At 37.8% G+C, this 24354-nt stretch overlaps 2 protein-coding genes across 5 annotated transcripts in view; one reads left to right on the top strand and one right to left on the bottom strand.

Moving 5' to 3' along the window:
- LOC144980260 (GDP-D-glucose phosphorylase 1-like) overlaps positions 1–3251 on the bottom strand; it is a 52403-nt gene extending 49152 nt beyond the window's left edge. The window contains exon 1 of one of the 3 annotated variants that reach the window (XR_013646850.1): positions 3146–3235. The gene's annotated coding sequence lies outside the window, so the exon portion shown is untranslated. Of the gene's footprint in view, positions 1–2784; positions 2931–3145 lie in introns of those variants that run through there. The other 2 variants (XM_078927892.1, XM_078927898.1) reach the window with 2 other exon arrangements.
- Positions 3252–6155: 2904 nt separating this feature from the next.
- Positions 6156–24354, top strand: part of LOC144980276 (nuclear valosin-containing protein-like) — a 46244-nt gene continuing 28045 nt past the window's right edge. Inside the window, exons 1-6 of one of the 2 annotated variants that reach the window (XM_078927913.1) lie at positions 6156–6363; positions 12972–13039; positions 17948–17997; positions 20902–20968; positions 21760–21799; positions 23672–23890. In XM_078927913.1, the coding sequence (XP_078784039.1) occupies positions 6310–6363; positions 12972–13039; positions 17948–17997; positions 20902–20968; positions 21760–21799; positions 23672–23890 (498 nt within the window). In that variant the 5' untranslated portion in view covers positions 6156–6309. Of the gene's footprint in view, positions 6364–6413; positions 6567–12971; positions 13040–17947; positions 17998–20901; positions 20969–21759; positions 21800–23671; positions 23891–24354 lie in introns of those variants that run through there. The other variant, XM_078927921.1, reaches the window with a different exon arrangement.

The raw sequence follows: 24354 nt of genomic DNA on the forward strand, positions 1-24354 counted from the left end.
GGTTTAATTTTCTCGGGGTTAGTTGAGGGAATATATTATTAAATATATTATTAGGCCACACAGAAAAATCAACCGAAGATATACCAAATTACACAGACAACGTTGTTTACCAATCTGCCCTCATTAAATGATGATGAGTACAGTATCGAATGAAAACAGTTCTTTCCCCGCGAAATTGCGGGCTTTTTACTAGTATGTACTATTATTATATATATATATATATATATATATATATATATATATATATATATATATATAAATTATAAAACAAAAACCATGAAATAGTGCTCAACTTTAGTATAAAAGGAGCTATTTATAAACATTTGAAATATAATTAAGATAGTTTGACTTCTACAACGTTGTTATCGAGCGTTCCTCTCATACTTGTATAATGAGAGCAACGCTCGATAACAACGTTGTAGAAGTCAAACAATCTTAATTATCTTTCAAATGTTTATAAATAGCTCCTTTTATCCTAAAGTTGAGCACTATTATTTCATAGTTTTTGTTTTTATAATTTATATATATATATATATATATATATATAAAACGGAGTGACTATTCTCACCCCCGGGATGAGAATATAAAATCGATCGAGCTCTCACCCCCGGGATGAGAGTAGAGGTCCTCGCCACTTCTCGCTATTCTCACCCCTGTTAACCAACATGTAGGAGGGTGGTTAGCCTAGCTGCCACCCCTTCTCGCTATTCTCGTCCCATATTACTCTATTACCTAACCAACAGCCAGATATAAATTGAGACAGGGGAGAGAAAGAAAGAGAAGGGGGGGGGGGGAAGAGACGAAATAGAAAGTGGAGGAGAAAGAGAAGAAGAAAATACCAACAAATTAAAATAGAGAAAGAGGGGGGATGGGGAGAGGGCGAGAGAGATATGAAATATTGAGTGGACGAGAGAAAGGAAATACAAACAATATAAAAGATGTAGAGAAATAAAGTTTGGGGTAGGGGGAGGGAGAGAGCGAGAAAATATAAGCAAGTTAAAATACCTAACGTAGGGAGAAATTGAGACAGCGAAGTCAACACAAAATAATAATATGCCCATAAAAGGAAAAGTCCAATTCCAATTGGGCGAATCCAGTTCGCTTAAAGAGAGAGAGAGAGAGAGAGAGAGAGAGAGAGAGAAAGAGAGAGAGAGAGAGAGAGAGAGAGAGAGAAGAGAGAGAAGAGAGAGATGAGAGAGAGAGAGAGAGAGAGAGAGAGAGAGAGAGAGAGAGAGAGAGAGAGGAGAGAGAGAGAGAGAGAGAGAGAGAGGAATCCCGTAGACAGATTTCCAACAATGATTCCCATATCTCAAGCCAGCCAGTCTACATTTTAAATGCACGACATATATGTTCACCCTCCTTACGTCCAGTACCACGAGAGATTTGATGATCAGGTGAGAGTAGTGAGGAAAGGGGGGGGGGGGGGGGTGCTAAGCTGACCCTACACAGGGATGAGAATAGCGAGAAGGGGTGGGGCTGCATGTTCACCCTCGTTACGTCCAGTGCCACTAAAAGTAGTAACGAGAGAGATGATGATGATCAGATGAGAGTAGTGAGGAAGGGGGTGGGGGTGGGGGGGTGCTAAGCTGACCCTACACAGGGATGAGAATAGCGAGAAGCGACGGCGGCTAGGCGAGGCTACCCTCCCTACCTGTTGGTTAATAGGGATGAGAATAGCGAGAAGGGACGGGGGCTAGGCTACCCTCCCTACCTGTTGGTTAACAGGGATGAGAATAGCTAGAGGATGGGGGGGGGGGGGGGGGGGGTGCTAAGCTGACCCTACACAGGGATGAGAGTAGCGAGAAGGGGCGGGGCTGCATGTTCACCCTCCTTACGTCCAGTACCACTAAAAGTAGTAACGAGAGAGATGATGATGATCAGATGAGAGTAGTGAGGAAGGGGGGGTGGGGGGGGGTGTGTGCTAAGCTGACCCTACACAGGGATGAGAATAGCGAGAAGGGACGGCGGCTAGGCTAGGCTACCCTCCCTACCTGTTGGTTATCAGGGATGAGAATAGCGAGAGGATGGGGGGGGGGGGGGGGGGTGCTAAGCTGACCCTACACAGGGATGAGAATAGCGAGAAGGGGCGGGGCTGCATGTTCACCCTCCTTACGTCCAGTACCACTAAAAGTAGTCACGAGAGAGATGATGATGATCAGGTGAGAGTAGTGAGGAAGGGGGGGGGGGGTGCTAAGCTGACCTTACACAGGGATGAGAATAGTGAGGAAGGGGGGGGGGTGTGTGCTAAGCTGACCCTACACAGGGATGAGAATAGCGAGAAAGGACGGCGGCTGTTGGTTAACAGGGATAAGAATAGCGAGAGGATGGGGGGGGGGGGGTGCTAAGCTGACCCTACACAGGGATGAGAATAGCGAGAAGGGGCGGGGCTGCATGTTCACCCTCCTTACGTCCAGTACCACTAAAAGTAGTCACGAGAGAGATGATGATGATCAGGTGAGAGTAGTGAGGAAGAGGGGGGGGGGTGCTAAGCTGACCTTACACAGGGATGAGAATAGTGAGAAGGGACGGCGGCTAGGCTAGGCTACCCTCCCTACCTGTTGGTTAACAGGGGTGAGAATAGCGAGAAGGGACGGCGGCTAGGCTAGGCTACCCTCCCTACCTGTTGGTTACAGGGGTGAGAATAGCGAGAAGGGGCAACTACCTCTATTCTCATCCCGGGGGTGAGAGCTCGATCGCTTTTCTATTCTCATCCCGGGGGTGAGAATAGAGGCAGCCATATATAAAAGTATAAACTTGTATTTTTATTGTTCTTCTTCTTCTTACTATTTTTCTTTAATTTTCTTCGTTTTTTTCTTTCATGAATTAGTCATTATCATTTTTATCAGCACACTTTAACCATGTTTATCATTAGGTATTATGTCACAACAAAGTCAATGCGATCAGTGATCAGTGCGACATTTTCTGAGTCTGAGCGATACGATACCTACCTAGCTAGCTATCTAACTATCTACTAGCAGGTAACAGTAACACTAGAACTAGATGGATCTAGAGATATCGCTCTAACTTAGTCTTAGTCTTAGTCTAACAGATCGACAACTAGACCTAAGTGCGACGTTTTAAAAATTAAAAAGGCATCTGTAGATAATCGCATGCCGTTATGGCACGTATGACAAAAATAGCTTACTGTCCAATTGATAATTTAGGCCAGGGTTGCTGGCATAACAAAAACCCTAGGACGTGTCAGAGTGTAGCAAATCATATCAAAGCAAAACAATAGTGTTGGGTTATTTGATCGCTTTTACTCGATCGACGACCGAGCGCCAAGCCACGAGTCAGTGCTCGATCTCAATGCCGGAAGAGCGAGTTAGTAAAACGATCACTCGATCGTTAAAACGATCAAGCGGGTTGTGAGCTTGAGACGATCTTGACACGTGAGACGAGCTTGAGACGATCAGGATTCGAGCGAGCGGAGGAGTGTTTCGAATCATTTCAAATTCAAACGATCACAGTTTGCCATCCGATACCAATCGCCAATGTTTGCACACGGTAGTCTGTGGTTCTTCCACAGCCCTCACTCCTTGTCAGATGTTAGTGTGTCTGGGTGGCAGTGGCAGGGAAATTCGTATAGGTGTATCACGCGTGTGTGACAAGACTTCATTAAACCTACTAAAGTTTGACTATCACACACACACACACACATACACACACACACACACGCACACACTAAGGCTATTTCTATGACACACACGCATCCCTCTATCAATGAACACTCCTACAGTAGTGCGGCTATGTGGTCTAGTCATGACGTAACTATAGGTAGTACTCTAGTCGACCATGGCTCTCGTGCATTATAATGGTCTAGTGGTATGACACCCGCTTTGGGATCGGAAAGTCCTGGGTTCGAGCCTCGCGCTCGGTGCATAGTTGAGTCTTTGGACAAGGCTCTTTACTCACATTCTCTCACCGTACTCAGGTGTAAAATGAGTACCTGGCCGTTAACAGCGTTGTCTTTGTCTGAAAAATTGTAATATCGCCTAACAGGCGGCATGTCCCGTCCTACATATTAAATGTTGCTGTTGACCGGGGACCCTTTACAAAGCGCTTTGATCACATTTAGTGGATATTGTAAAGCTCAATTTTTTTAAGTAAAACATTAGCTTTGAATATGGAATGTTTCAATTTTAGATGCCTGTGTATTCTTTGTTAGTTCCCATCATCATCATCATCATCATCATCATCATCATCATCATCATCATCATCATCATCATCATCATCATCATCATCATCAGGGGCAGCGGTACGGTCTTTGGTTGGCACCCGAAAGGTACCGAGTTCGATCACCCGCCGCTGAGTGGTCTTGAGCAAGTCACCTTGCCCTAACTAAATTTGCGGCGCTGCACTGCGGCTATCGCTTGGGTTATTCCAGTCTTCCCTTAGAATAGACCCGAAAGACGAATCTCCCCTATGGGATGAATAAAGGGAATTATGTTTAATTTATTTATCATCACCATCATATCAGCGGGATCATCATCATCACCACCACCACCACCACCCTAATAATAATGGATAAAATAAATATCAACACATTTCAATGTAATAATCAATCTAAAATCAATCAGTGCTCCTAAAAGACCCTTTGATTTCTTTGTCTAATTCGTTCCATACTTTTGGAGTCCCGACAAAGAAAGATTTTCAGCTAACTATAGTTTATATATGGGAATATTAATCAGTCGTTTATATTGGAATCGGAGTTGTCTAGCAGGTGTATTAGTTCAAAGCGCATTTCCAAGGATTTACCATGCTCAATGAACTTCACAATATTTTATTTAATTTATTCCTCCGGCACGCCATATCGACCATACATCCATTTCGTACAGTAGGTACCGATCGCTGTTTGGAGTCTTTTTGTATTAAAGCTCTTTACAATACCCGTCATTGCTTATAAGATAAGAATACATTCACACCTGAGTCAAGTGCCTGACACACGGACTTAACGTCTGGATCACAATTTTCAACAATCACTGTCACTCATCCGGCCATTGACAAGGCTTGATTTTGTGACAAGAGACACCGTACCACTGAGCGACCGAACAAATAATCACCATCTGCGCCATCGTCATCATCATCATCATCATCATTATCATCATCCTCATCACAGCCGTAACAGCCAGCAAAACCACAATCATCATCTTCGGGTCCGGTCTATCCGTGTGGGGGGTGGGGGTGGAACCTGCTAAAGTATTTCATTTTTTAAACAGAAACACGATAATCATCATCATCATCATCATCATCGTCATCCATTGTCGTCGGCATCGTTATCATCGTGTCCGGGCAATCCGTGTGTGTCTGGGTGTGGAACCTGCTAAATATTATTATTATCTACCTACCTAATAAAAACACACCATTCTTGTTCATTTATTTTTCAAATAATGAAATGAAAGGCACGACCTTTCCCGCACACACAAGAGGCGATGACGACCAGTGACAAATTATGGGAGGTGGGGGCGGCCGACAACTTTTGGCGCGACATAAATATGAAATGTTAAGGTGACAGCGGGATGATGGTGGTGGGAGGGGGGGGGGGGGGGGGTCTCAACCCTTCACCATCAACAACTGTTTGATGGCGTGTGTGTGTGTGTGTGTGTGTGTGTGTGTGTGTGTATGTGTGTGTGATGCGACGAACGATCATAATCAAGGCTGCCAGACAGCCAGATTTCTTCTTGCCCAAGTAGTCAAATAGACCCCAAATAGCCCAACACCACAAGCATTCTGACTCCCTTGAAAAACTCATTTGTTTTGATTAACAAAACAATCGACTACAGTTGGATAAACTTATCTTTTCATTTTTTTTTAAATAAAAGATTTTTTTTAAAAATGAATAATAATAGAAAAGCGTTTCTTAGTAACCAAATTTGAACTTGGCCATCTGGCAGCCCCCATCATAACCAGCTGCAGTCAAGCCAGCCACAGACATAAGAGAGGGAGGGGTATGTGAAGTTTCCTGTGGCAAACGAGTTGCTCGTGTTTTTTTTTTTCAAACGAATCACTGCTCGATGACGTCACTGACTCGAAACCCGCCCGAAACCGACTCGATTTTAGAGGACTCGATCGAAAACCCGCTCGATTTGATCGTTTCAAACTCGACCCAGCACTACAAAACAAACAACAAAGGAAAGGGGAAGTAATGCTAAAATAAACTGAAAATGAAAGTAAAAACATAAACAGACATTCGTAAAGAAACGTGTTGGTTCTACCTTGGTTCTCTTACCTTGTTATTGTTCCTCAATCAAACCGTAATATAATATTAATATTATATTGTGATTTGATACTGTTCTAAAAAGCATATAAATGCCTAATTCAAATTATTTTTTGGACCCAAAACTTATTCCTCGTTTGAAACAGGTGAGCAACCTCACGTGAAACGAAGTGTGCGGCGATTGGTAGAAGTAAAAGGGGTCAAAAGAAGAATTGGACCACTAACTAGATAGATACTTGTAATTGTAATTCTTGGGCTGTTTTTCTGCAAGTTCCTAACACTGGCTTTGCTTTGTTATTTAATTTATCTATTAGGCCTATTATTTATTATACGACCATCTCTATTCGCAGTAAGTAGCTATCTACTGTAACTGTGAATGATAGATAGTCTGTCTACGGCTACTTATCTAATCTACATGATAAATTTATTAGTCTATCTAGTTTAGTGAGCAGCAGCAGTGGGAGTCAAATTGTGACCCAACTCGTCCATAAGATAGTTATGACTGGAAATTGCCGTTTTAGGGGGGTTCAATTAAAGATGTATAACTATAACTTCGTTATAATTAATTATAAAGAGGAATATCACAGATATTTTGATATAATTATTTTCGTTACTAACTGGGCACCTAGCCTCAGGAAATTAAAGATGTATAACTATAACTTCGTTATAATTAATTATAAAGAGGAATATCACAGATATTTTGATATATTTATTTTCGTTACTAACTGGGCACCTAGCCTCAGGATCTACGTTCACGGTAACATTTATACACGGTTGCCTTGGATCTTGCCTTTAAAGGGTTAAATTGTATTGTTTGATTTTTTAAAATATCTCGCACACACACACACACACACACACACATATACAGAGCGAGGTCCATCCTTTGCTTGTATTGTAGCAGCAAACAAGTTACCAGAGCTACCGTTTACGTAGATCTTGAGGCTAGATGAATGCTTGGTTACCGTGTACGTAGACACTGCCTTCCTCGAATAGTGATTTCCTCTATTCGCAGAAGTACTGCGAATAGAGGAAATCACTATTCGAGGAAGGCAGTGTCTACGTACACGGTAACCAAGCAGAAGTACTGCGAATAGTAGATAGCGATCGTTTTCCTTATTCGCAGCTGCAACCAGTAGATATCATTCATTTAAGTTATTTCCAGTGGTAGTTAGCCTTCAAGGCTAGAGCTTTATTGTATGGCTGCGGTTATTCAGAGTCGACTCTGAATAACTGTCTACGGTTATTCAGAGTCGACTCTGAATAACTGTCTACGGTTATTCAGAGTCGGGGAGTCCACTCTGAATAACTGTAGACAGTTGACTCTGAATAACTGTCTACAGTTATTCAGAGTCGGGGAGTCGACTCTGAATAACTGTCTACAGTTATTCAGAGTCGGGGAGTCGACTATGAATAACTGTAGACCGTTATGAGTGATGAACTTCCAGTTACCAACCACATGGTTTTTCTGGGTTTTTTTCTTCTCTCCCACCTCTGTTTAACCCTACGGGAAAAAAATCGTTTTACTTTTTGGTATTTTCTTGTCTCTTCTGTCATGGCAGTTTTTTGCATCGGTGATTTGCATTGCGGCCGCAAAATTTGCAATTTTTTGCAAATTGTCGAGATTTTGCAAAAAAAAAAAAAAAGAAATATTAAAAAAAATAAAGTGGGGACCAGTGATGATAATCTTCCGCGGATTTCTGGGATTTTAGGATTTGTTCATAAATATTCCGTTGTTTTTTGTCATGTCAAACATTTTCTGCTCAGTGATAGTTCAGGGGAAAAAAACCCAATAATATGCCTTCTATCATTTTTTGACACCTCTGCTCAGTTGCATGAATTTTGGTGACACTCCTTTATTTATGACGAGAGTCTAGACACGCTTGCACCAAATGTCAAAGGCAGCACAAGACAATGGTGGCCATGAATGAGAAGATGATCGAAAGGGAAGGGGATGGAGCAAATGGGTGTAAATATTTGTGTACTTTTTAGCTGTAACAGATAATACATTCATTTGACGATTTTATAAGGTTTATAAGCGTGTCTTTTTTTTTCTTCCTTTTTAAGTTTTGTTTTGTTTTTGTTTGATTGTTCTGAATTTGTTAATAGAATTCATTACAACTTGTGTCTAATTATAAAACAATTTTAAAAAAAATAAAAATCAATTAATTACCTCTCTCTCTCTCTCTCTCTCTCTCTCTCTCTCTCTCTCTCTCTCTCTCTCTCTCTCTCTCTCTCTCTCTCAGCCACCCTTCTATCTTCATATTACGTTTATAGATATCATTTGGTAATAGAGAGATAATAAGTTCGGCTGATCGATTTAAGAAATGGTTGTTTATAAGCTAATTTAAATTTGCTTTGTTGATGGAATATGTTTTGCAATTGATTAAAGATTATTATTTATAAGGGACTGAAGTTGAAAAATCGCCAGGTTTTAAGAATTTGGCACTAAAATTGCCAAAGTCACAAAATAACCGTAGTAAACTGGTATCAAATTGAAAGAAACTAATCTCGCAAGAACTCAACTCGATAATTCGATAGGCTACTCGGCTCTAAATATCTGTACACATGGTTATCCAGGGTCGACTCTGAATAACCATCTACAGTTATCCAGAGTCGACTCTGAATAACTGCCTACAGTTATCCAGAGTCGACTCTGAATAACCACTTCGTTATTGTATAGAGGATTGGGCGCAGAAAATAAATAAACTACATTAATATTATTTATGTTGGTGGTGTTGATGTGGTTGCTGTGATTGTAGTGGTGGTGTTGATGATGTATTAGTGGTAGTGATGAATGATGATAATGTAATGATGGTGGCGGTTGTTGTAATTTTGATAACGATATGGTAGCTGTGGTAGTGGTAGTAATGATGATGATGTAATGGTTGTGGTTGTAGTGTCTGTGGTAGCGATGATGATGAGAAGGAGGATGATGATGTAAAGGTGGTGATGGTTGCTATAGTTTTGATAACGATGTGAAGGTTGCTGTGGTAGTAGTAATAATGATGATGTGGTGGTGGCTATAGTAGTAGAGGTAGTTTATTGATGGTAACTTCTATTGTTTGCCAGAGCACTGAGATATGAGTTTAAGAAGAGAGAGAGAGAGAGTAGAGAGGACGAGAAGAGAGAGAGAACGGAGAGTGAGAAGAGGGAGGAAATTTCTGGAACTTTATAAAATATATTATATATTTAACCAACTGAAAATAATACAATAAACGGGGACGGAACCTTTCTCATTAAAGTAATCTGACAGATAAGCTGCTAGATTTTAAGATGTGAATGAATGATCAAGTTGGAGAGGTGTGGATGGGGAACTTTTCATGGATTGGATTGTGGTAACAAAAACAAAACAAAACACGATCTTGTCAAGTTTCAGACTTGAAGGAAAAGTTGAACCGTTAAAAATCTCAATTCTAAGTCACACAAAATGTTTCAATCATCCCTCCTTCTTTCCTTCTCAAACTAGCTCTCATTCAACTTCAAACCATTTGACAACACGCCATTTTGAACAGAAAATACAGTGTTGTGTTCAGTGAGGGGACAACGACTAATTTTCAATGACAAGAGAGCGCTTCTACTACTGTGAATAGTGATTCCGCCGTGGACTCACTATTTGCAGTACTACTGCAAATAACCACTTCTTATTATAATAATAATATTATGGAGGCGTTTCTATGCACTTCCGTTGTTTAAGCTACTTACTATACAGTATTTTATAGACAATTCTAAGGTTGCCTATTGCAGGGATGCCACTTTTCCGGTTTTAGCCGGAAATCCGTTTTTTTTATACCACCAGCCAGTTTTAATCCGGAACCTACGGTTTTTGTCCGTCGTCACTATTCCAAAAAAAAAAAAATTTTTAAAGAAGAAGAAAAAAATCGCGATCGAGATTTGAGCCGGAACTTTTTCGCCAGGTGAATAATTTGGGCTGTCACCGCCAGTCGAATATTTGGGCACCTAAATGGTAGTTTATCTCCGCCCATCCCCATCACATTTCCTCCTTTAAAATATTTTTTTTTGATAGATAAACAGTGATTTTGAGAATTTCTCAGAAATTTTCCGCTGAATTTGCCGTGTCAAACATTTCCCTCAAAACCACAAAATCACAACTATGTCTTATGTCATATTTTGACACCTGTGCAATAGTCTCGTGAAGTTTGGACGGTCCCGTTATTATGACGTCGGGCCAGACTGAATGGCACCAGATGTCACAATTGATACAGAAGACCAGTGGTGTTCTTTGATTCGCTAGTTGATGGTTGAAGGGGAGGGACATCTCTCTCTCTCTCTCTCTCTCTCTCTCTCTCTCTCTCTCTCTCTCTCTCTCTCTCTCTCTCTCTCTCTCTCTCTCTCTTTGCCTTTCTTTCCATTTCCCTTTCCTTCTTTTTTTTTTTTTTTTTTTTTTTTTTTGGATATAGAACTCCTAAGATCAATTCATAAATTATTCTGGTAGTCTCCCCCCCCCCCCTCTCTCTCTCTCTCTCTCTCTCTCTCTCTCTCTCTCTCTCTCTCTCTCTCTCTCTTTATTTCTTTCTCAACCATCCATTAAATCATCTGGTTATACAGAGATAATACATTAGTCTATAATCAAGCAATGGTGATTGGCTTAGTCTTCTTTCTTTTTACCTTTTGACTATGGCTTTAAATTTGTGAGATTCTTGGGTTGTATTTATAAGCTGAATTACCACTAGGTTTCGGTAAAAAATAAAAGATATTGTAGCCTGCTTTATAAAGTAAAAATCAAAACAAAACAACACTTTCTAGCCTTTTATTTGAATAACATTGTAGGCCTTTAACATGTGGAAAGGACAATTCATTAAATGTTTACAAAAAGTAAATTTATGTTTAATGATAAGAATGGATTTATACTAGTAATAGTAATATATTACATAATACCAATACAAAACTATGTTCCTGTTATTTTTACACTTTGCTTGCGTTTGACCGATAGACTGAGACATTATCCTCCTTTTTGACAAATTGCTATTATTATCACTGAATAAAAAACACTCACCAAAACCACTACATCATCTCTACCACCACTACTATTACAACCACCACCACATCATCATCCCTACCATCACTACTACTACAAATAACACCACATCATTCCTACCACAACTATTACAACCACACACCACACAATTATCTCTAAAAGACCACCACTACTACAACCACCACCACATCATCATCATCCCTACCACCACTACTACTACAACCACCATCACATCATCATCTCTAAGACCACTACTTCTACTACTACTACTACAATCACCACCACATCATCATCCCTACCACCACTCCTATTACAACCACCACCACACCATCATCCCTAGCACCACTACTACTACAAATAACACCACACCATCCTTACCACCACTACTACTACTACAACTACCACCACATCATCAACCCTACTACCACTACTACAACCACCACCACACCATCATCCCTAGCACCACTACTACTACAAATAACACCACATCATCCCTACCACCACTACTACTGCAACTACCACTACATCATCATTCCTACCACAGCTACTACAACCGCCACCACACAATCATACATACGACCAGTACTACTATAATCACTACCACATCATCCCTACCACCACTACTACTACAACCACCACCACATCATCATCCCTACTACAACCACCAAATGTAATTACACTTTCAACTTTTGAAATTCTCCGAGTCGTGTCAGAAATTGCTGCGAGACAAATTTTGGATCGCATCTCAGTGAATTTGTGTGAAGTTTAAATTTATAGGTTATGGTTGCATGGGTGGGTCATGATCTTCACAATGAAAAATTTTCTCCTTTTATGTGACCAGTCATTCTCACCCCTGATAGCTATTGATATGAATTTGTCTATATTTTGTTTTCAGCACCTTATTCTATCAATTTGAAAACTGTTAACTCTCCTTTCTTTTGTGTGTTATTTGCTCTCAATTGCAATAATAAGTACTGAAACAATATTCCAAATTTGATATTTTTCAAATCCCTACAAAGCCCTTGACGTTGATTTGTATCTCGTCCGCGCAAGTTTTCAGGCTTTTTTTAATTTGCCTGGTGGCATCCCTGCTATTGACAAAATCGTAAATATAATTATATATCTGCTGTTCTTTCTGATCTTGTAATAAAAATCAATGATGTGTAACTTTTGCTAACTTTTTAAACGTTTCTCAAAGTATTTTGTAATTGCAATGTTGTATTCTTAAAGTCATGATGGATGCGAATTGTAATGAACAAAGTTAACAGTTTGACAATTGTATCATGAGTTTTTAAAAATGGTCACAACACATGCCCTGATAGCTCATGATAAAGTTATTCTCTAGTGTTTGGCTTTACTGAAGTAAAATAAGAAATTGGCTTCAAAAAGGCCTACTGCGGGAGGGAGGGGGGGGGGGGGGGAGACAACCTGGACCGGAATTTTTGACCATTCATTCCACTGCCCCATCTTTTCTTACTTCCTCTTTTTATTATTATGAGGGATAAGGAGAACATAGTTTTAGCTATATGGCATGCACGGCTACAAAAAAAAAAAAAAAGAAGATTAGAGAGAGAATATGGAATACAGATTCCTGAGTAAGCCTAGGAACGTTGTTGGTCCAAGAATTGGATGTCAAGACACATGCAAATTTTCTCACAAAATTGTATAGACCCGTTGTGTTGGTGGCTGCCTTTGTGAATTCAGAACAGTAACAGTGCCCATCTACTCACCCGAGATCACTATAATTTTAATCCACAGATTATTCAAAGTAAGGATGGTCAAGTCACTGTTACCTCTTTAGCAAATGATCTTCAGTCTAAGTTTGGGTAAAGTATACATTGATTTCCGATACCTTATTGTGTAGTCCGTTTTTGTTTTCTTTGTTAGATTTTTTTTTTTTTTTGGTCAATAGATGTCTTTGTCACATTTAACTTTTTTAGAAAGCAAAAGATCTAATGTGCGTGCATGAAAACAGACCGTAAATGTTTCTTTCAAGCCTTTGGAAAAATGCTGTAATGTTAGCCTGGTCCTGATTGCACCCCACCCAGCTATCCATTCATTGGTAGACTGACAGAGATGCCTAAAAATTGTTTTGACATATAAAAGGATTATCATTTATTCAAATAATGGGGTATAATTTTGTTTGCTAAATTATGTTGAAAAGAGGTGAAAGCTGTATATGAAACAGGGAGTAAAGAGAGAGAGAGAGAGATTGAAAGAGTGAGTTCCACGTTGCTTTTTGTGCTTCAGAACCATAAGGCTCATGGATTTGTATTTTATCTCTATAGCATGAAATGGATAATAGAGAGATCAAGATGAGGAGGAGGATATGGTGTTGAGGATGATGACAATGTATATGTGACCCTCCGATTCGAAGTGGTATTAAGTCGGGATTTGGAAAACGAAGAAAACCGGTTTTAAAGTGGAAATGGTCAAAATGATCAAATTTCAGTTTTTGGTTGTTTCAGAAACTACAATCATTTTTCTACATGAAAACATAATATTTCAACATAAACAATGAAGATAAGTTATATAAATTTCAAGTTTAAAAATGCAACTTTCAGTGACACATTCAAAACGAGAGTTGACTTTCTCTCAGAGAGCCACCCTTTCCAAGGCTTAGTAATAATACCGAGTCTTTTTCTCCACCAATAAGATGTAAGATATCACAGCAAAGGGTGTGTCTTTATCTTTAAAAACTGTAAACAAGTCTAGGTTTTTCCCTGACAACCTTACAAATGAATGTGTGAATGAAACTTGTGAGATCACAATTGGAATACGGAGTAGTTGCCTGGGACCCCTACCTGAAAGAGGATATTCAAAAACTTGAGAGAGTCCAGAGACAAGGCGCCCAGTTCATAACTGGGAACTATAAGAGCAGAACCCCAGGATGCATGACAAAAATGTTAAAGGAAAGAAATCTCATCAGCCTCCAACAAAGAAGAAAAGAAACCCGTCTGTCATTCATGTTCAAGATAATAACAGATCAAATACCATCAAAAAAGGCAGACTTCTTTTTCATGCCACGACCAAACAAAAGTAAAATCCGAGCACTCACTTTCGCCAACCACATAACCGAAAACCCCATTGACAGATACGCCACAAACAATTCGAACTGCTTCAAAATCCCACAGACAAGAACACAAAACTACAGAAATTCTTTCTTTATTAGAACTATCTCGGAGTGGAATGGGCTGGATGAACTGGTCATCATGGCACCACACCTAAACGATTTCAAGGCCCGACTGACATGGGCCCGCACCCAATGAGGACGCCGCTGAAATACAACCAGACCATTGGTTTCTTCAGCGCCAACCATACAGATACAGATACAGAATGATTCTGATTGATCAACGCTCATCACATGCGCTGTGGCTGTAGGCCATAATGCTCGGGGGATGCTTCATGACGTCAACATGCGTGTGTTACATATGTGTGTGTTTGTGCATTTTGAAAAACACCACGTGCTATTATTTCTTTGTCTAGCTGCATTGGTTAATGATCGAGGTGAGGGTCCTCCCACAGACTATTCTCTATGGGTCCTCCTTTGTCCCTTTTTTTTTATTCATGAAATCATAGGACATGCTAAGACTAATAGGACAACAGTTGCCTAATCTTACACTTACAGAGATTGTTGTAGGATAAACATTTAATTTTAAGTACAAAAGCAGAATAATAAATAGAGCCTTCAACAACTAATGAACTCCCGATGGAAATACGTGTAACTAAAAAATGAAATGGATAGATAAACAGACAGAAAGACAAACCTATTAATGGATAAATAGATAGGTAGATTGATAGATAGATAGATAGATAGGTGAAGAGGGGAGAGAGACAAACAGAGAGAGAGAGAGAGAGAAAGAGATGGATGTTCGTTTTGTCGTGCTTTCTTTGTATACTGAAAGAAAGGGGGGGGGGTTCTTTTTAGACAATAAACAATGCGGTGGAACGCTAAGGAAAACTTGAGAGATTCAATAACATGTTTCACGTAAGTCACTACACAATAAGCCCCACCCCTCCTCCTCAAGCTGTCATCTGACTCAAAATGGAAACAATGCAATGATTGATTTGACCAGCCCATTTCTTTAATTGCAATCTCATTGGTCAATATGTTTCCAGTTGATTGAATATGACTTACTTTGTAACAAAATGCTTTCTTTAAACTATCCCTACAATTCTTTGCTCCTCCTCCATCCCTCTCTTCATGTCTACCTCACTCTCTCCATCTCCCTTTTGTTTCTTTCACACACACACACACACACACACACACACACTTATACAGGTTTCAATCTTTATTCTATTTCCCTCGCGTCCTCTTATTGCACAAGCAGTCTCTCTCCCCTCCCCCTCTGGCTCCTCTTTTTCTCTATATCTCTCTCTTTCTTTCTTTCTCTCACTCTCTCTCTCCCTCACATGTGTGTGTGTGTGTGTGTGTGTGTGTGTGTGCGTGCGTATGTGTGTGTATTTTACTCTCTTATTCTATCTCTTCCTCTCTAATTCTCTTTCTTGATAATTCTTTCCCTGCCCACCCGGCTTCACGTAGTTTCAAAACTGTACTTTCAAATTATAAAACCTTCTTTAACTTTTGGCATTTTGAAATCGTATTTTCTCTATTAAATAAGACAAAAATTTCACATTAATAATTCTTATTTCATTGATTCTTTATTTAAATATAAAAAATTCTTGAAAAAGTGAGCAATTGTCGGCATTTTTTCCCCAGTGTTTTATTTGTTTTAAGAACATCTTACATAATAATGAATAACTACAAAAGTAATAATTGGATTGTTTCAAAAATTTGTATGTAAATTATTAGATGTATAATCTAAGCTCATGCCAAATTTCACTATACTCGTCAAATTTTCGATGCCCGTATCTAAGGAGTTATCTTTGCCCATTGATTTGACTGTGCGTAAAAACGGTGCCTCACTTCAAAGTCAATTTTCTCAAAACTTGGTTTTCACACTCTCCCTACTTCAAACGGTCATATCTCGGCAATGAATAATCAGAATTGTATAAATTTGGTATCAAATTTTTAAAGCATAAAATAAGCTATGATTGGGTACCAAAAACCCAAAATTGAAAAATCTGACTTAATACCGTTACGAGGCGGAGGGTCACATATTTGTCTAGGCAAAATAGGTCTTTGATAATGTTTGTAAACCAAGGGAGTACTCGACACATTACAAAATTCACTGACCATTCCAGTGCTGAACTGCTGCTGTGATGACCACTAGTAACCTATGCATTCTGGGACTGCGTGCCGTTTTTATTTATCTGTTTCGTGTCTAATGCATGTGACAATCTTTCTCATAACTATACAGTGGCATTTAAGCACTTTTGCAAGAGCCTTTGTGGGCAGACAACAAAAAAAAGACAGTTGATCAATCAAGGCCATGTGCCATTTTAAACCCACTCATGGTATATACATATGAGCTATTGGTCCTTACTGTACATTTACCAAAGGGGAAATTAAAAAGATTTGTAATGCTGATTGGTTGTGTCATAAAATTCGTTTTCGTTGTTCAATAACACCCGTTATCTTTTATTTGTTTTTCGAGACAGTTATTAATTAACATGTCAAAACCTGACGATGAACCAAATATCATCTTGTTTATGTTGTCAAAATTACTTCATCAAAGGGAGGAGCAAAATGTTAAAGTGGTCACACGTCTGCAAATTGCAAAATGTCCTCATGTGATAATTTAAAGTTATATTGTAACTGTTTTGTGTAAAAAAAAAAATAGTTTATTCTAAATAAAAGGGTTTTGAAGTTTGTAATCTCGATGTGTAAACGTTGCAAGGGAAATTTTAACAATGGGGGTACTTTTTATATTCGAAACTTCCTGTGAAAAAGCATTTGCAAGTATATAATATCAAACATAAAATAAATGGACAAATCTCCAGAGAATTTGAGTATGATAGATTTAGTTTTTAAAATGTTTCATGTTTGTTATTATGCATTTTGTTATTATATATATATATATATATATATATATATTATATATATATATATATATAATTATATATATATATATATATTATATATATGTGTGTGTGTGTGTGTGTGTGTTTGTGTCTTTGTGGCAAAAAAAAAATAGTAGACATTTGTCTGGAAACAGAGGTGTGTTATGAGAATTGATAATGGCTCATAATCATTTATCCACCATTAGGGAAAATGGGAGTATCAGGTTGTAATTGTAGGGATTTTAATGACATAACTTTTAAAACCACAGAGCTTAGATTCAATAAAAATAGTTATTGACATTAGCAAATTTGACTATTTTTTCTACTTTAAAAATCTGCAAGTCTAGTTTACTATTGACATTTAGATTGTACGTTGCAAATCACCAAATCTTTTGTGAATTTATGATATCTGCAGCATTGCTTAAAATATAATTTTTAAAAAGAAAATCAGTCTTAACATCAAGTGTAAACTGCCTTTTAAATGCTCATGCTATTTGGTTCAGGTCAAAAGCATTGTAACCCTCTTGTTTGTATCCCTAAAGTCAATTGCATCCTGTGCAAACATACGTTTTCCTTGTAATTGTGTTAGACTATAAAGTACTAATGTGAAAACAATTTCGGTTGATGAGTTTTGAGTCTTGAATTGATAACAATAATTTAAATTATTTCAAATATATTAAATCTTCGTTAAAAAAAAAAACCAGCATACATCACTCTTCAAAAAAATTCATACTGACTTAACTGAAAATGAAAATAACATTTTTTTTCAGGGAATATTCCAGAAAGAAAAGGGCAGTATTTCTAAAGTCAGTGGAGAAGGGTAAGACTATTAAGAGAGTATAAAAGAGGATTTTAGATAATTTAATTTAATTGTAATATTCAACGTCATTAATTGCACCCTATTAGGGAGCAGGCTGTGATGTCAGATAAAATCTGAAAGGTGCGTATGAAACAATGCCAGACACTGCAGAGAGAAAAATACAAGTACAAATCATTCCCAAACACTTGCCTGCCTCGACTGGGGATTGAACTTAAGACCTCCTGATTACTGGTCAGATGTTCTACCATTACACCATAGTGGTTACCCGATAGTTGGGGTGACTTTATATCAGAAATGCTCACTCTTGTGAAGGAGCGTACATAACGATAACAGTTTAGTTGAGACGGTATCCCGTTCCTGACACCTGCTGACCCGGTCACGTGAGCGGTCAATCACCGAGAGGAATTTACCCAACGGGGATTGCTGTTTCACTCAATTTAACAATGTTTTGTTTTATTGTCTGTAAGACACCATATTGAATGAGTTGAAATATTACTACTTGGTATAAAAGTTTATATTTTCTACTTTTACTGTGTGTTTTTTATTTTTTCATAGTATTACTAGATTTCTCATTATAAGTTATCAATGAACGGTAACAAATTACACACAAAATTTAGTGGGTGCAACATTTCAAAAATTAGAGGAAAAAAAAACGTTGCTATGGATTTGTCTGAATTTTATGTATTATAAAGACAGGATGTAAATACTTCTCCTCACAAAAAACGTATTTGTCCTCAACAAAAATATAACCGCTACGAGCATTCAAACTCGTCAGTGTAGTTTGGGGCTGGTCTTTAACTGCATTGCGTTGATGACAAATCGCATTTTATTCATATCATTGATAATGCCAGATGCTCTTTTTTCCAATTGTGCTGTTGTTTGGTGACAGCTCTCTGTGTCTTGTTCTCCAAGAAGTCTAAGTCCAAACTTATATTGAGTGATGTGTGGTATGCAGTGGTACTCAAGGAGGTGTGTTTTAGGATTATTTTGTTTGGAAAATATTTTCTGTATGTATCCGTGTAATGTTTTATTGCACTTTGAATATATCTGTCTATTTCAAACATGCAAGTGCAACCCGTTTCAAGGTTGATTTATTTATTATTAGCGTCTTGGCAATGAGTTAATACAAAGAAGCTAATGAGTCGTGTATTCAATGTGCTTTATAATGTGTACATTTTACACATAAATTATGAGTGTGTTCCTTGCTTGTCCAATGCCGTGTCAGTCCCATAGACTAAAAGAATGTCATTAGAATAATTTGAACATTTGAATGGTTTCTTGCGGGCACGTTTCTATTTCTGTGTTAAACAAATCATACCACATGTCCTACATAATGAATTCACTGCTTGGTTATGACTTGCAGTTGTGTGGTCCATGCTGTAAGAGAAAATTCAAAATTGACTGAGCGATGTAAGTAATGATAGTGAATTAATGAATAAAATGAGTTTTAAAACACTCTGTATTACTTCTCATATCCATGCATACATAACATCGTACATAAAATTTGGAACAAGAAAAACCAAATACTTCACCCAATTTGGTGAAAGAAAGGGGGAGCAGGAAAATTCTAACATATTTTGAAATTGAACTTGGATCATTTACACATAAGTCTAATGCTCAAGCAGTTGAGCTAAGTTGAGGCCCAACACACAATGTCATTTAAAATTAAACATTAGCAAGATAATTCAAATTATGCAACTTAAAAATCAAATTAACTCATCATTGAAAAAATAGAAAATAAATATAATTAACAATAAAACCGCAGCGAAATATTACGTTTCAAGAACAAGACTAAAGAAGTAATATCATTATTACCTGACCTACCGCGGAAAAATAATCGTTACAAAATAATGAAAACTGAAGACTAAATGAAACTTACTTCATTTCGTAGTAAAAATTGTGCCTTGTGCATCACACCAAAAAAATTTGGAATTTATAGAAACGTTTTTTTATAATCCTGAGGTAATTACAAGTAATAGGTGAATTTGAATCACGGCTTGTGGAATAAGTACTGGAGGTATTGAAATAAAAGTTGGACCGATGGAAAGAGGAGGTCTGCAGGAATTCTTTGCATTTTGGGTGGAATTGCATCATCACGAAGATCATGAGGTTAATTGGTACGGAAATCATCCATTGGTATCACCCAATGCACGTCAAATCTACGTTCTGGGAATTGATCAGCTGACTGCTGTTGACCCCAGTTACCTGTCGGGTGAGGTTACGTCGGCACTCGGAACAGCGGGAAACTAAACAGTCAAGATTTATAGTGCAGTTTAAACGCTGTGATAAGTATTGCCTGCATCACAATAAATACACATTGAGCATGCAAGGACGAGGACATTAGAGTATGCTCTCTCTTTCTCTCTCTCTCACTCTCTCTCGCTCTCGCTCTCTCTCTCTATCTCTCTCTCTCTCTCTCTCTCTCTCTCTCTCTCTCTCTCTCTCTCTCTCTCTCTCTCTTCATTCACTTTTTGCCTTTACCAAAAATTGTTCTTTACAGTTTTTTCTGTCATGATATCCTACACAGTGAAGGAGATGCTTTATTATCTTATTTGATGATATGTTGATGATTCATAAATGTATTTTTGATATATTATGTATTAAAAGTTTATTGTTTTAAAAAAAATGATTCCACATTCATCATCTATTATTTTTCCCAAGCCAATGAATTGTAACGTGTAATGATATTAAGTTTACAATAATAATTCGTGGATTTTAAGAGAAATCTAAATCAAAATTGATTGAGGGGTAGAATAAAAGATTTCTTGCACTTTTGTGTTTTGGATTCCTAACCAACTCACAAGCTCGTGCAGCAATTAGGAACATTCTGGAATTAAAAAAAAACAAAACAAGAGTGTAAGATTCTTGTATTATTGAATTGTCAATGCGTTTTTAATTTTCAAGGCTATCCAATTGCATTGAAGGAATTGCAGAAAGAAGGCTTTGAAGTATCAATAAAGGTTTCGAGCAGGTGAGATTTTTTAATGTCTAAAAATGCATGTATTTTCTGTATTGTTACTTGGAAAAAAATTTGTAGGTTTTTTTTGTTTTTTTTTTGTCATCCATATTTCAAATGATTATAAAATAGAAAATGAGATAAATATGATGCTGATTTTGAAAATGGCAGTACAGAACTTTTAGTAAATCTCAGTCTCTCCCCCCCCTCTCTCTCTCTCTCTCTCTCTCTCTCTCTCTCTCTCTCTCTCTCTCTCTCTCTCTCTCTCTCTCTCTCTCTGTCCTCTATCCCCTTATATCTGTTTTCCGAGTTGCTTTCTGTCTTTGTCCTGGCCCTTGTCGGAGTCCTTAGCTGAGGGGGAAACTGTATAATGTTTAATATTAGTTTTGGGAGATGACATTTTTTTCCTTGTTAATCATCACTCGGTTATGTATTGTTGGTTATGCATTCTGTTTTGGATATATTCTGTAAACATTTGAGTGCATTCATCTTAGTGAGATCCTGTACTGGTGTCTGGTTGAGACTTTTGGGTGATCTCAAACTAAGTGCACCGATAGTGTTCTTGGAATCTACATGTTTCCTATTTAAACCAGTCTCCTTTGTCTTTCTTTTTCTTGGCTACCTTTACTTGTATTTCTAGAATTTTTTTCACTATCCCATTTTCTTCCTTTTTATTGGCGCTGAAATAACCTAAATGTGTTGCAAGCACCGTAAAACCCTGGACAAAAACAAAATATCTATGTGGGTGTAGATATACAAGAAACATGAAAAATTATAATTGTTTGTCCATTCTGATGATATTGCAGTAGTGACAGTAATACAGACACAGAGTTGGTTGATTATGAGGTAAGTTAAATTTTTATTAAAATGTCACTGCAATTAATAGTTATCATTTATTGAATGCTTGCCTATTGATTCAAATAAACAACTCAATAATAAAGGTCACAAATTAGGTATTGATTACATTCTTCTTTAAAAAGATAGGATGGAGTAAAACATAGCAACTAAGATTTACATGTGATAACAGTTGCACGGTTGATACATTACTTACCCGAATAAGTTGACATTACCCATTTAAATAGGAGAACGATTTATTGTCAGTTTTACAAATATGATTTGAATATTACAATTCTATAAGAAAAAAAATCATCAGAAAATAATAAACATACTTAACAGCAAAAATAAAAACCACGCCATTAAAAAAATTCCTGTATATTTTTAATTAAATTTTTCTCCAAACTGAAATCAAGTCACTGAGTTATCAGGATGTGCATGTCGATTTGGTCCATAAGCCATGTGATGGAACCAATAACCATTGTGAGAGGGTGTGGAATTGAAGTGGTTGTTATGAAGTGCACAGAATTTTTATTTTTTTGGTAAGGTATAATAAGGCCAGTGATTAAGATTTTTCTTATGTCCACTTAATCATATACACTACCAAAGATAATAGAAAAGTGCTTACAAGCAACTGGCATTTCTAAATGTAATGTTTTACTTCAGGTGATTTGCGAGGTGACCAAATTGCAGTCACTATACAATTTGATGTCTGTTTGAATCATTCAAACAAGCCATGTTCACACAATAGACCAAGAAATGGTCAACCACTCAGGATTATGATAGCTGCTTGGTCTTTAGGCAACTGGTTGATCACACACTACCAGCAACAGACAGAGTGCGCATAGTGATGGGAAAACATAACAGTGTGTCTGCCGATGCCATACAACAATGTATCTGGAGCATTAGGGTTGCAGTCCCGAGAGCCATGAAGGCTGGCCTTAAAATGACTCGATGGCATCACCAGCATTTTCCTTTGTGGGCTCAGACTGACCAAAGATGGGCAAAACAATACAGGATAGGTGTGTTGTTTTCTGACAAGGTTCAATTGCAAATGGCTAATTAAAGGTATTGAGAAGTTGAAAAGAGCAATTTATGGGGAGCTTTCAGTATCAAAGATGTCTAGCAATCTCTTGTTGATCCAGTGTTCAGAGACCATAATGACTTGACAGCATTCCAACAAGATAATATATATGTACACACTGCACACCTCACTCAGCAGTATCTCAGTCCATGGCTAGCACTTTCACTTGATATTGCACTCTTTGAACATATATTAGGTGAGATACCTTGTCAGATTTATATCATAATATGTGGATTGGAAGTTACTTTGAAACAAGAATGGATCAAATTCCACAAGATCTATTCTAAAGAAAAGTCTTGTTCATGAGGAGAAGCAGTTCAGTACATCATCATCATTGTTGTCATTGTGCCAATAATTTAGAGTTTTAATTAAGTGCAAGTCACCCTCCTACTTATGAGCTCAGAATGCATTACAAGAGGTCAAAAACTACACGCCCTTGAATCCACCATGAGCCAGTACAACTTTAATATTGATCATCTCTCTCTTTCTCTCTCTCTCTCTCTCTCTCTCTCTCTCTCTCTCTCTCTCTCTCTCTCTCTCTCTCCCTCTCTCTCTCTCTCTCTCTCTCTCCCCCCCTCTCTCTCTCACATATATTTACACATGCCCACTCTCTGTCTCCCTTTTCTTCTTTCTCTCTTTGTCTTTCATCGTTCAAGGACATTCAATATTGATAATCTGTTCTTTATATTTCAATATTTTGGAGAGGCAGGGGGTGGGAGGATTTCCTTCATTTATTTATTTTCCCTTCTTCAGATTAACCCACATGAATTTTTCTTTTCTTTCCTTTTTTTTTTTTTCAGGACAAAAACATTATGAACAATATGATTAACAGCATGTACAAGAAAAATCAGTCATCCCCATATGGACAGATTTCAACACCAAGCTCCGGTGATTTCTCTTTAAAGGCATCACAGACAGAGTCAAGAGAGAATGGCCAATGGTTTATTGATAGAGGAGGCAGTAAGAATAAAAAAGATTTGGACTTAAGTCAATCTAAATGTCAAACCAGTAGCGACCAAGTAAGTTGAGTTTTATCGTTTATCTATTCATATGAAAATATTTGAAATGATGTGCATTCAAGCTATTAAATATGGTTTAAAAAAAGAAAAGAAATATTAAAAATATATTTGTGATCATTTTTTTAACTTCTTGTTTATGCACTTATTTATTTATTTTTTAAAAATCCCTTTATTCATCTCATAGAAGAAATTTGTCTCTAGGATCTATTCCAAGGGAAGACTGGAATAACCCAGGCGTCAGCCGCAGTGCAACAATTTGAGCTAGGGTGAGGTGACTTGCTCAAGACCACACAGCGCAGTGGCTGGTGATCGAACTCGGTACCTTTCGGGTATGAAGCAAATACATACTGCTCAGCCACGCTGCCCATTTATGTTTGATATTAAAAGTATGTAGCTAATACCAATTGTATCACCTTTCAAGTTGAGAGTTGATGAGGACGATTATAATCTTTTTCTAGATGGCA

The sequence above is a fragment of the Berghia stephanieae genome, chromosome 1, assembly GCF_034508935.2.
Source record: "Berghia stephanieae isolate SIO BIC M18660-M18661 chromosome 1, UCSD_Bste_1.3, whole genome shotgun sequence".
Lineage (NCBI taxonomy): Eukaryota > Metazoa > Mollusca > Gastropoda > Nudibranchia > Aeolidiidae > Berghia > Berghia stephanieae.